The sequence below is a fragment of the Drosophila arizonae genome, chromosome 3, assembly GCF_054131065.1.
Source record: "Drosophila arizonae isolate 15081-1271.41 chromosome 3, UAZ_ARI_1.0, whole genome shotgun sequence".
Taxonomy (NCBI): domain Eukaryota; kingdom Metazoa; phylum Arthropoda; class Insecta; order Diptera; family Drosophilidae; genus Drosophila; species Drosophila arizonae.
Genome location: NC_142923.1, coordinates 31,203,175 through 31,216,669, shown reverse-complemented (window position 1 = coordinate 31,216,669; position 13,495 = coordinate 31,203,175). Strand labels below are relative to the sequence as shown.

Here is a 13,495-nt window from a genome sequence, read left to right as displayed (position 1 = left end):
GATCGGATGCTGCTGTTCTGTGTCAGATGGCTTCACAAAGCCATCCACTACTTTGTCTAAACTTTACTTTGTATAGCTATAAGGAATAATATTTTCTTCCTGAAAGTCTATTGAATAAATGTCATCACTTACGTCAGCAGAGCAAATTTTAATTGCCCAAATGTAAAGTTGGAACTGCATTAACTCTTAAAAAACGTTTACCAATATATTTCCGTTCAAAATACCTGTTACATATTCTAGACCTTTTTGGGTCGAAATTATTTGGTAAATAACATGCTTTAATCCACTTGTTTAACAAGAATTTTTTAGACGGAAACGCAAATAATCTAACCGGAAAATTAATAGAACTTTGCCTATAACTCGCACCACACGTTTCAATTATGCATTTCCCGCCATTTCTTCGTGAACATTTTTTGACACCATCAGTTGACTTTTTTATAACACTTGTCTCAGCCATAGTTAAAAAAAAAACTAATAATTTTGGCACGATTCTTGGCAATAAAAAGCACACAAAGTAATAAAAAAGGTCGTTTAACACTCCCTTTTGCAGATTTAATTCGAAATCGCTCGCACAATTAAAAGCCCGTGGCAAGCACAAGCCAATGTTCACGTATTATGAACACACATACTTACAATATTCCACAGGCAGCAAGCATACTAACACATAAGGGCTCCTACATGCATGTATAACGGGACAGTAACTGATGATTGACGAAAATACTGAGAAAGAATTGAGTTTCGCGACGCACGCACACAAAAGCACATACACGTAGCAAGGATGTAAATATGTGTGTGCATGCTCGCCGCGAAAATGTATTCTTTCTTTGCACAACAGCCTGTGCAAATTGTAAAGCCCAAAATTAGCTTTTGGCGCTTTTATTTAAATAGCTGACTATCTAAAGCTGACTAAGTTATTTTACTGGCATACACCTGTATATGTATGTACATATATGAACGGGTGCTAGGGATCAAAAATCGCATCCCATTTTGCTCACTGACTTTAATCAGGTATTACATTTCTTTAAAAATGCAAAAACCCACAATCATTGAAATGAAAGCAGGTATGTATGTGTATGTGTATGAGTTACTCGCCGGCCACAGTGCCACAGAGTATTGGGAAGTGCACTTGTCATTTTAGATAGTCAGCTATTTAAATAAAAGCGCCTCTTCAATTAAAACCTAAAATCGTTCACACCATTAAAAGTTGAGGTAGGCACACGCCAATGTTCATCTCCCAAACATACAAACAAAGATATACACACACGCACATGTAAAGGCACATAGGCATACAAATGCTTCTACAAGTGATATCCCATAATTGTTAGCTGCACATCCCATGCGTACACACAATCAAATGTATATACATACATACATACATATGTATGTGAGAACTTCACGAGATCGACCAAATGCCAATGCTGAACTGGAAAATTGCTACAGGCGGCAAGAGCTTCACACACAGGCATACAAATGCTCATAGTACATGTAGTAAGGGAGAATGTGTGTGTGCATGCCCGTCGCAAAATCATATTTTTATGAGCACCAACGATTTCATACCCTTCTTAGAAATAATCATGAAAACGCTAACATTTTGTATGAACGTGGCGAACGCTTTACAAATTTCGGAACGAGCTGAGATCGTCGCGCAGAATTTTCAATTTTTGTGCGCTGCTGCTATTCGAGAGACCATAGAGAGAGACCATAAAGAGAGGGAGAGAGTGAATAAGGGAAAAAGAGCGCAAAGCCGTGCTTCATTTGGTAATGCGTGCATTTCGTGGCAGCAGTCGCAGCACACTGATTTTGTCGTGCCTTATTTTCACTGCTTGAGGCTCAGAAGACCGAGCCGAATTTTTAATCCTACCCGCTCTTCTCGGCGGTCACTTATTAACTAACTCTCCACTCACCTTTGACCCACGCTCAAAGCGCTCGGCATCGCAACTCTCCGCTCAGGAATTCACCGCATCTGTGCTTTGAGCGGCATCTTTTAAATCATTGTTAAAATTATTAGTTACACAACTCCATTTTAACTTATTGCTACTATTATTAATTTTAACTTATTGCTACTAACATTAATTTTAACCTATTGCTACCAACATTAATCTTAACTTTTTATTACCAATATTCATATAGACTTATTGTCACTAATATTGATTTTAAATCATTAATCGGAAGGCGGTGAACGGCGAGCTTCCAGGGAATATAATCTTCCTCGTCCGTTCGATGACCCAGATTACGGTATAGCTGTCCATTCTTCTCGACGTAATCCTTCAACTTTCCCGGGTCTTCCTTGATCCTGCTTCGCATCCTTGGTATCCATTTGCAAGGAGGAGTGACCTCCGCTATTTGTTGGCAACTTTCCAGAGGCTGCTGAGAGAGCGCGTCGGCCACGACATTTAGTTTCCCTCGTCGATGTCGAACTGGTATTGTTGTAACTCCAGCGCCCACCCCGCGATTCTCTCTATAGAATTGAGCCACTTCAACGCTTAGTGGTCCGTGACTACGTCGAATCTGTAGCCCGCGAGATGGCACCACATCTTCCTGATCGCCCAAACGATCGCGAGGCTCTCCTTCTCCGTGGCTGAATAGTTAAGCTCCGCTTTCCAGTTTCAACAAAATTTTGGAGACCGTCAGAAGCATGATGGTTGAAATTTATGATATGCAAAATGATTCAATTGAGAACGCGAGAATTAAAAATCTATCTATATATATAAAAGAGAGTTGTGTAAAAGTGTCCAAGCACTTATAACTCGAGATCTGCTGGACCAATTTTCATGGTTTTTGATTTGTTGGATTTGTCTCCGCCACGAGTAGGTCAGTAGATCTTTAAAATACTGAAAAAATTTGACGAATACTTGAAAAACGCGGTTTTTTCCCTAAAGATTCAAATTTCCATTTATACTCAGTAGCCTTGACAACAGTGACAGTTTCGGTCCTGTATAAAGGTAAATAAACAAATGTAGTGAGTCAGTCTACGGCACAGCCTCGAGCAGACCTGACTATTCAACATAAAGAAAAAAAAAAGACTATTCAAAAAAAAAAAAAAAAAAAAAAAATCAACAAAAAAAATTTTTTTTTCCAAATCAAAAAGAAAAATATTTCAAAAAAATCAATAGATTAAAACCTGACTGTTCAAAAAATAATTAAAAAATTCAAAATTAAAAAAAAAAAAAGTTAATTATTAAAAAGTGTATTTTTGGCTTTTTATATTTTTGGACTTTTAAACTTTATAAATATTTCAAATCAAAAATCTGAAAAAATTAAAAAAAGCTAAATTACAAAAGCTAAATATCTCGAAAGTTCAGGTATTTGTTTGTCTCAAACATAAATTTGTGTAAATTATTTATATTTATACTAGCTGGCCCGGCAAACGTTGCATTGCCCTCTATATTATTTCTAGGTAAAAAATTGTTGAAAGCTATGTTGTTCAGGTTGGGATACACTCTGATTAATTTATTAATCGGATTTTCATTCAAGCACCTTGTGGTAAACGACATTCTTCGTTTTTTGGTCGGGTGCAAGAACAAATAATGCGGATGGTTTGCCAACACGTGAGCATGCCACGTACAATTGACCATGAGAAAAACACGCATTTTCTAGATTGAGACCACAAATAGTCAATGATTGGCCCTGTGACTTGAATTTGAATATTTTATTTATTTTTGATTAGTCAGGTTTTAATCTTTTGAATCTTTTTTTTAATTTTTGCAGATTTTTGATTTGAAATATTTATAAAGTTTAAAAGTCCAAAAATATAAAAAGCCAAAAATACACTTTTTAATAATTAACTTTTTTTTTTTTTTTAATTTCGAATTTTAAATTTTTTATTTAATTTTTGAAGAGTCAGGTTTTAATCTTTTGATTTTTTTGAATTTTTTTTGTTTTGATTTGAAATATATTTTTTTTTATTTGGAAAAAAAAATTTTTTGTTGATATATATTTTTTTTTGAATAGTCTTTTTTTTTTTTGCAGGAATTTTCGCACATATGATGTCATCTATTTGATCTGGCCGAATTCTGTCTACTAACCAAATTAGAATGTGAGCATGCGGTAGGCCTCGTTTTTGCCATTCGACTGAATACATCCAGCATCGAGTAATCCCAAAGATGTGTTGCTTAACAATGTAATTTATTAGTGACCGCATTTTTTGCTTGAAAACCCGTGCGGTGATGTCGTGTCGATCACTTGATGTTTGTCCGGGAAGCAGCAACTGAATAATTTCCATCCATTTCGGATTACACATAAATGTAATGAATAGATCTGGCCGACCATAATGACGAACATATGTCATTGCATCTTGCGCATATTCATGCATATGACGCGGGCTACCTGTGTATGTCGCTGGTAAAATAGTCAATCGACCAACATTTCCAGAATCTCCATCTGTGATTATTGCATCGCGTAAATGAATATACTCTTCCGAACGCAATTTAGCTTGATTCAAACGGATGAAAGTCAGGCGCTCCACGTACATGTCAACGCAGTATTGTTGAAACAGTCGACGAAATCGCAACAAATAATTGTCAGAAATTTCACGAATCATCAAACGATATGCGTAATAATTCATCGAACTAACCTTCTTGGCAGTTTCCTCACCTGAAACAATTACAGTAAAAATTGTATTTTAGAACCCCTAATAGGTTTACGACTCTTACAGCTACTAACTTTTTTGTGTACCAAAAGCAAACAGAATGAAATGTATATAAAGTTAAAATGAAAACAATGATTGATTTTACCATCATCAATGGATTAATCATTTTGATATTAAAGTGATATCCATCGTCTCCTTGCCAAAACATCAGTGGGTATTGTAAAGCGTCATATGAACGGTGCGTTTCAGATACTCTTTGTAGTTGCCCAGTACTGCGTCGTGCAAGCACAATATCGCGTGCTTCCAAGCTTTCACCAACAATCACGATTGCCACTTCATCGATTGTTGGAGCATTAAATGTGCGTTCATGTGATCCAGCTGGTCTTCTATCTGCTCTGATTACTACTTTATAGTCATCTCTTGGCATGCGCTCTAAAGCAGTCTTGAACAGCTTGACCAATGCATGATGTTCGTGAAGCATTTGCTGCAAATCTTGGAGAATTGCTCTTTTCATAGCTGTGTTGATTTCTTGACGCCGGTCAAGTTGTTATTCCATATTGCCCATGAAGTATATTTGCAAGAATTTGTGCTGTGCATCTTCAATAGGTTGCAATGATCCAATGCGATGGCAAATCTGGCCTTGAATCTTTAAATTCAAAGCCATAGTTATAGTTAGGTTTACAAACACTTTTTACAGAAATCTAACAAACTACATTATTCCAAATTTTTTTTTTTTTTTTGACAGTCATAGAAAATAAAATTTTTAACGTAAATTACCTTAAATGTCGGATTATATCCGTCTCCAATAATTTCCGCCCCAAATAAAGTCATTTGGAAACAGGCATTGTATTTTTGAGTGCTCGCTAGAAAATGTCGTGATTCTAGTGTTTCGCCATAAAGCAGGGAAAGCAATGGCTCTGGTGGCGGGACCACTAATGGCAATGTCACTTTACCACTAAGGCAGCACAAACCGGGCGTTTCACCAGCAAACTTCAATGCGCCACAATGCTGGCAAACAACGTCCATTGGACCAATGCAAACTAAACGATTCAAAATGTAATCAATGGTGCAATCATATCGAAACGCTGCTCGATTCAAATCAATCCTTGAACCATTTCTTATTGCCATTTCACTATTCGCTATTCCGTTGCCTAATTGCATTATGGGTCCGCCGGGAAAGATTAGATCTTCTAGGACGCGGCATTTTTATTAATAGTAATACTGCCCTCGCACAAAACCATATAAAACAATCGAGAAATATAAATATAAATAATTTACACAAATTTATGTTTGAGACAAACAAATACCTGAACTTTCGAGATATTTAGCTTTTGTAATTTAGCTTTTTTTAATTTTTTCAGATTTTTGATTTGAAATATTTATAAAGTTTAAAAGTCCAAAAATATAAAAAGCCAAAAATACACTTTTTAATAATTAACTTTTTTTTTTTTAATTTTGAATTTTTTAATTATTTTTTGAACAGTCAGGTTTTAATCTATTGATTTTTTTGAAATATTTTTCTTTTTGATTTGGAAAAAAAAATTTTTTTTTGTTGATTTTTTTTTTTTTTTTTTTTTTTTTGAATAGTCTTTTTTTTTTCTTTATGTTGAATAGTCAGGTCTGCTCGAGGCTGTGCCGTAGACTGACTCACTACATTTGTTTATTTACCTTTATACAGGACCGAAACTGTCACTGTTGTCAAGGCTACTGAGTATAAATGGAAATTTGAATCTTTAGGGAAAAAACCGCGTTTTTCAAGTATTCGTCAAATTTTTTCAGTATTTTAAAGATCTACTGACCTACTCGTGGCGGAGACAAATCCAACAAATCAAAAACCATGAAAATTGGTCCAGCAGATCTCGAGTTATAAGTGCTTGGACACTTTTACACAACTCTCTTTTATATATATAGATTTCTCGATTGTTTTATATGGTTTTGTGCGAGGGCAGTATTACTATTAATAAAAATGCCGCGTCCTAGAAGATCTAATCTTTCCCGGCGGACCCATAATGCAATTAGGCAACGGAATAGCGAATAGTGAAATGGCAATAAGAAATGGTTCAAGGATTGATTTGAATCGAGCAGCGTTTCGATATGATTGCACCATTGATTACATTTTGAATCGTTTAGTTTGCATTGGTCCAATGGACGTTGTTTGCCAGCATTGTGGCGCATTGAAGTTTGCTGGTGAAACGCCCGGTTTGTGCTGCCTTAGTGGTAAAGTGACATTGCCATTAGTGGTCCCGCCACCAGAGCCATTGCTTTCCCTGCTTTATGGCGAAACACTAGAATCACGACATTTTCTAGCGAGCACTCAAAAATACAATGCCTGTTTCCAAATGACTTTATTTGGGGCGGAAATTATTGGAGACGGATATAATCCGACATTTAAGGTAATTTACGTTAAAAATTTTATTTTCTATGACTGTCAAAAAAAAAAAAAAAATTTGGAATAATGTAGTTTGTTAGATTTCTGTAAAAAGTGTTTGTAAACCTAACTATAACTATGGCTTTGAATTTAAAGATTCAAGGCCAGATTTGCCATCGCATTGGATCATTGCAACCTATTGAAGATGCACAGCACAAATTCTTGCAAATATACTTCATGGGCAATATGGAATAACAACTTGACCGGCGTCAAGAAATCAACACAGCTATGAAAAGAGCAATTCTCCAAGATTTGCAGCAAATGCTTCACGAACATCATGCATTGGTCAAGCTGTTCAAGACTGCTTTAGAGCGCATGCCAAGAGATGACTATAAAGTAGTAATCAGAGCAGATAGAAGACCAGCTGGATCACATGAACGCACATTTAATGCTCCAACAATCGATGAAGTGGCAATCGTGATTGTTGGTGAAAGCTTGGAAGCACGCGATATTGTGCTTGCACGACGCAGTACTGGGCAACTACAAAGAGTATCTGAAACGCACCGTTCATATGACGCTCTACAATACCCACTGATGTTTTGGCAAGGAGACGATGGATATCACTTTAATATCAAAATGATTAATCCATTGATGATGGTAAAATCAATCATTGTTTTCATTTTAACTTTATATACATTTCATTCTGTTTGCTTTTGGTACACAAAAAAGTTAGTAGCTGTAAGAGTCGTAAACCTATTAGGGGTTCTAAAATACAATTTTTACTGTAATTGTTTCAGGTGAGGAAACTGCCAAGAAGGTTAGTTCGATGAATTATTACGCATATCGTTTGATGATTCGTGAAATTTCTGACAATTATTTGTTGCGATTTCGTCGACTGTTTCAACAATACTGCGTTGACATGTACGTGGAGCGCCTGACTTTCATCCGTTTGAATCAAGCTAAATTGCGTTCGGAAGAGTATATTCATTTACGCGATGCAATAATCACAGATGGAGATTCTGGAAATGTTGGTCGATTGACTATTTTACCAGCGACATACACAGGTAGCCCGCGTCATATGCATGAATATGCGCAAGATGCAATGACATATGTTCGTCATTATGGTCGGCCAGATCTATTCATTACATTTATGTGTAATCCGAAATGGATGGAAATTATTCAGTTGCTGCTTCCCGGACAAACATCAAGTGATCGACACGACATCACCGCACGGGTTTTCAAGCAAAAAATGCGGTCACTAATAAATTACATTGTTAAGCAACACATCTTTGGGATTACTCGATGCTGGATGTATTCAGTCGAATGGCAAAAACGAGGCCTACCGCATGCTCACATTCTAATTTGGTTAGTAGACAGAATTCGGCCAGATCAAATAGATGACATCATATGTGCGAAAATTCCTGCAAAAAAAAAAAAGACTATTCAAAAAAAAAATATATATCAACAAAAAATTTTTTTTTCCAAATAAAAAAAAATATATTTCAAATCAAAACAATGCAAAAATTCAAAAAAATCAAAAGATTAAAACCTGACTCTTCAAAAATTAAATAAAAAATTTAAAATTCGAAATTAAAAAAAAAAAAAAAAGTTAATTATTAAAAAGTGTATTTTTGGCTTTTTATATTTTTGGACTTTTAAACTTTATAAATATTTCAAATCAAAAATCTGCAAAAATTAAAAAAAAGATTCAAAAGATTAAAACCTGACTAATCAAAAATAAATAAAATATTCAAATTCAAGTCACAGGGCCAATCATTGACTATTTGTGGTCTCAATCTAGAAAATGCGTGTTTTTCTCATGGTCAATTGTACGTGGCATGCTCACGTGTTGGCAAACCATCCGCATTATTTGTTCTTGCACCCGACCAAAAAACGAAGAATGTCGTTTACCACAAGGTGCTTGAATGAAAATCCGATTAATAAATTAATCAGAGTGTATCCCAACCTGAACAACATAGCTTTCAACAATTTTTTACCTAGAAATAATATAGAGGGCAATGCAACGTTTGCCGGGCCAGCTAGTTATATATAATTAAAATTATTTTATACACATTTTCAACCAAAAAAATTATCGTAAAACACTACTAACTTTATTAAATGCTTTGCAATATATGAAATGCGCATGTCATATTATACTCAAGCTTTACTCATTATTGTCAAAAATTTCTAATTAAGTCATAATGGCCCATTTGATAGTCACCCTACGATTGAAATCATACAAAATTTACAAACTACTAAATCCAGAGACAATTAGCTTGCCATCCCATACAAGCATACACATACACAAATGTATGTATGCATGTGCTCACTTCTCAAGGCAGACCAACGGCAAATTTTGGGTTGATGATAGACGAAAATACTGAGAAAGAATTGAGTTTCGCGACGCACGCACACAAAAGCACATACACGTAGCAAATCCTTGTTACATCCGTAAATGTGTGTGTGCATGCTCGTCGCGAAAATGTATTCTTTCTTTGCACAACAGCCTGTACAAATTGTAAAGCCTAAAATTAGCTTTTGGCGCTTTTATTTAAATAGCTGACTATCTAAAGCTGACTAAGTTATTTTACTTGCATACACCTGTATATGTATATACATATATGAACGGGTGCTAGGGATCAAAAATCGCATCCCATTTTGCTCACTGACTTTAATCAGGTATTACATTTCTTTAAAAATGCAAAAACCCACAATCATTGAAATGAAAGCAGGTATGTATGTGTATGTGTATGAGTTACTCGCCGGCCACAGTGCCACAGAGTATTGGGAAGTGCACTTGTCATTTTAGATAGTCAGCTATTTAAATAAAAGCGCCTCTTCAATTAAAACCTAAAATCGTTCACACCATTAAAAGTTGAGGTAGGCACACGCCAATGTTCATCTCCCAAACATACAAACAAAGATATACACACACGCACATGTAAAGGCACATAGGCATACAAATGCTTCTACAAGTGATATCCCATAATTGTTAGCTGCACATCCCATGCGTACACACAATCAAATGTATATACATACATACATACATATGTATGTGAGAACTTCACGAGATCGACCAAATGCCAATGCTGAACTGGAAAATTGCTACAGGCGGCAAGAGCTTCACACACAGGCATACAAATGCTCATAGTACATGTAGTAAGGGAGAATGTGTGTGTGTGCATGCCCGTCGCAAAATCATATTTTTATGACCACCAACGATTTCATACCCTTCTTAGAAATAATCATGAAAACGCTAACATTTTGTATGAACATGGCGAACGCTTTACAAATTTCGGAACGAGCTGAGATCGTCGCGCAGAATTTTCAATTTTTGTGCGCTGCTGCTATTCGAGAGACCATAGAGAGAGACCATAAAGAGAGGGAGAGAGTGAATAAGGGAAAAAGAGCGCAAAGCCGTGCTTCATTTGGTAATGCGTGCATTTCGTGGCAGCAGTCGCAGCACACTGATTTTGTCGTGCCTTATTTTCACTGCTTGAGGCTCAGAAGACCGAGCCGACCAAATACGAAGTTGTCCGGTCTCTTCAGCGCATTTTTTCGGTGTTGAAAAAGTTTGTTCTACATGTCTAGTCTATGTGTTCTCTGGTCAGTGGTGTTAATCAACATGGCTGGGAATAGGGGAAAAATGGGAAAATAATATGAACCACCACTCACGTGTACCGCCTTTTGATGACCGCTAGATTTTCGCCGCTCTCTCCGTCCTCCGTATATCTTCGAAACCCCCACAAATACGCCGATTGTCTTCGATTGGCTTTCTTCCACTTTATTTGCCGTCGTTGCGTTCTTCGCTTTTCTTTGTTCTTCACTTTCAATTCAATAGTTATAATATTTCCAACTTATACACTAGTTGCTGATCACTTTCACAATTCTCTAACCGCTTCTTGCGGTGGTCACTTAACTATCGATCTAAGCTTATTTTTCTAGTATCCGCTCTTCTTGGCGGCCGCTTACTCACCCCCACTTAAGCTAATTTTTAATCCTACCCGCTCTTCTCGGCGGTCACTTATTAACTAACTCTCCACTCGCCTTTGACCCACGCTCAAAGCGCTCGGCATCGCAACTCTCCGCTCAGGAATTCTCCGCATCTGTGCTTTGAGCGGCATCTTTTAAATCATTGTTAAAATTATTAGTTACACAACTCCATTTTAACTTATTGCTACTATTATTAATTTTAACTTATTGCTACTAACATTAATTTTAACCTATTGCTACCAACATTAATCTTAACTTATTATTACTAATATTCATATAGACTTATTGTCACTAATATTGATTTTAAATCATTAATCGGAAGGCGGTGAACGGCGAGCTTCCAGGGAATATAATCTTCCTCGTCCGTTCGATGACCCAGATTACGGTATAGCTGTCCATTCTTCTCGACGTAATCCTTCAACTTTCCCGGGTCTTCCTTGATCCTGCTTCGCATCCTTGGTATCCATTTGCAAGGAGGAGTGACCTCCGCCATTTGTTGGCAACTTTCCAGAGGCTGCTGAGAGAGCGCGTCGGCCACGACATTTAGTTTCCCTCGTCGATGTCGAACTGGTATTGTTGTAACTCCAGCGCCCACCCCGCGATTCTCTCTATAGAATTGAGCCACTCCAACGCTAAGTGGTCCGTGACTACGTCGAATCTGTAGCCCGCGAGATGGCACCACATCTTCCTGATCGCCCAAACGATCGCGAGGCTCTCCTTCTCCGTGGCTGAATAGTTAAGCTCCGCTTTCCAGTTTCAACAAAATTTTGGAGACCGTCAGAAGCATGATTGTTGAAATTTATGATATGCAAAATGATTCAATTGAGAACGCGAGAATTGAAAATCTATCTATATATATAAAAGAGAGTTGTGTAAAAGTGTCCAAGCACTTATAACTCGAGATCTGCTGGACCAATTTTCATGGATTTTGATTTGTTGGATTTGTCTCCGCCACGAGTAGGTCAGTAGATCTTTAAAATACTGAAAAAATTTGACGAATACTTGAAAAACGCGGTTTATTCCCTAAAGATTCAAATTTCCATTTATACTCAGTAGCCTTGACAACAGTGACAGTTTCGGTCCTGTATAGAAGTAAATAAACAAATGTAGTCAGTCAGTCTACGGCACAGCCTCGAGCAGACCTGACTATTCAACATAAAAAAAAAAACAGACTATTCAAAAACAAAAAACAAAATAAAAAATAAAAAAAAATCAAAAAAAAAATTTTTTTTTCCAAATCAAAAAGAAAAATATTTCAAAAAAATCAAAAGATTAAAACCTGACTGTTCAAAAAATAAATAAAAAATTCAAAATTCGAAATTAAAAAAAAAAAAAGTTAATTATTAAAAAGTGTATTTTTGGCTTTTTATATTTTTGGACTTTTAAACTTTATAAATATTTCAAATCAAAAATCTGCAAAAATTAAAAAAAAGATTCAAAAGATTAAAACCTGACTAATCAAAAATAAATAAAATATTCAAATTCAAGTCACAGGGCCAATCATTGACTATTTGTGGTCTCAATCTAGAAAATGCGTGTTTTTCTCATGGTCAATTGTACGTGGCATGCTCACGTGTTGGCAAACCATCCGCATTATTTGTTCTTGCACCCGACCAAAAAACGAAGAATGTCGTTTACCACAAGGTGCTTGAATGAAAATCCGATTAATAAATTAATCAGAGTGTATCCCAACCTGAACAACATAGCTTTCAACAATTTTTTACCTAGAAATAATATTGAGGGCAATGCAACGTTTTCCGGGCCAGCTAGTTATATATAATTAAAATTATTTTATACACATTTTCAACCAAAAAAATTATCGTAAAACACTACTAACTTTATTAAATGCTTTGCAATATATGAAATGCGCATGTCATATTATACTCAAGCTTTACTCATTATTGTCAAAAATTTCTAATTAAGTCATAATGGTCCATTTGATAGTCACCCTACGATTGAAATCATACAAAATTTACAAACTACTAAATCCAGAGACAATTAGCTTGCCATCTCATACAAGCATACACATACACAAATGTATGTATGCATGTGCTCACTTCTCAAGGCAGACCAACGGCAAATTTTGGGCTGATGATAGACGAAAATACTGAGAAAGAATTGAGTTTCGCGACGCACGCACACAAAAGCACATACACGTAGCAAATCCTTGTTACATCCGTAAATGTGTGTGTGCATGCTCGTCGCGAAAATGTATTCTTTCTTTGCACAACAGCCTGTACAAATTGTAAAGCCCAAAATTAGCTTTTGGCGCTTTTATTTAAAAAGCTGACTAAGTTATTTTACTGGCATTCACCTGTATATGTATGTACATATATGAACGGGTGCTAGGGATCAAAAATCGCATCCCATTTTGCTCACTGACTTTAATCAGGTATTACATTTCTTTAAAAATGCAAAAACCCACAATCATTGAAATGAAAGCAGGTGCTTTAAGATAAGCGCGGGTTACCCGCCAGTCACTATACCACACACATACATATGTATGTGTATGTGTATGAGTTACTCGCCGGCCACAGTGCCACAGA

At 36.2% G+C, this 13,495-nt stretch overlaps 2 protein-coding genes across 2 annotated transcripts; one reads left to right on the top strand and one right to left on the bottom strand.

Annotated features, from left to right (window-relative positions):
* Positions 1-3,338: 3,338 nt before the first annotated feature.
* On the bottom strand, positions 3,339-4,621 carry LOC149270066 (uncharacterized; the record flags this gene model as incomplete). The annotated part of the gene is made up of 1 exon (XM_089466307.1): positions 3,339-4,621. A coding segment is annotated over one exon (774 nt), but the record flags the coding sequence as incomplete, so codon positions are not given.
* A 3,104-nt stretch (positions 4,622-7,725) lies between these two features.
* On the top strand, positions 7,726-12,321 carry LOC149270065 (uncharacterized; the record flags this gene model as incomplete). Its single annotated transcript, XM_089466306.1, has 1 exon — positions 7,726-12,321. A coding segment is annotated over one exon (720 nt), but the record flags the coding sequence as incomplete, so codon positions are not given.
* Between the last annotated feature and the right edge of the window lie 1,174 nt (positions 12,322-13,495).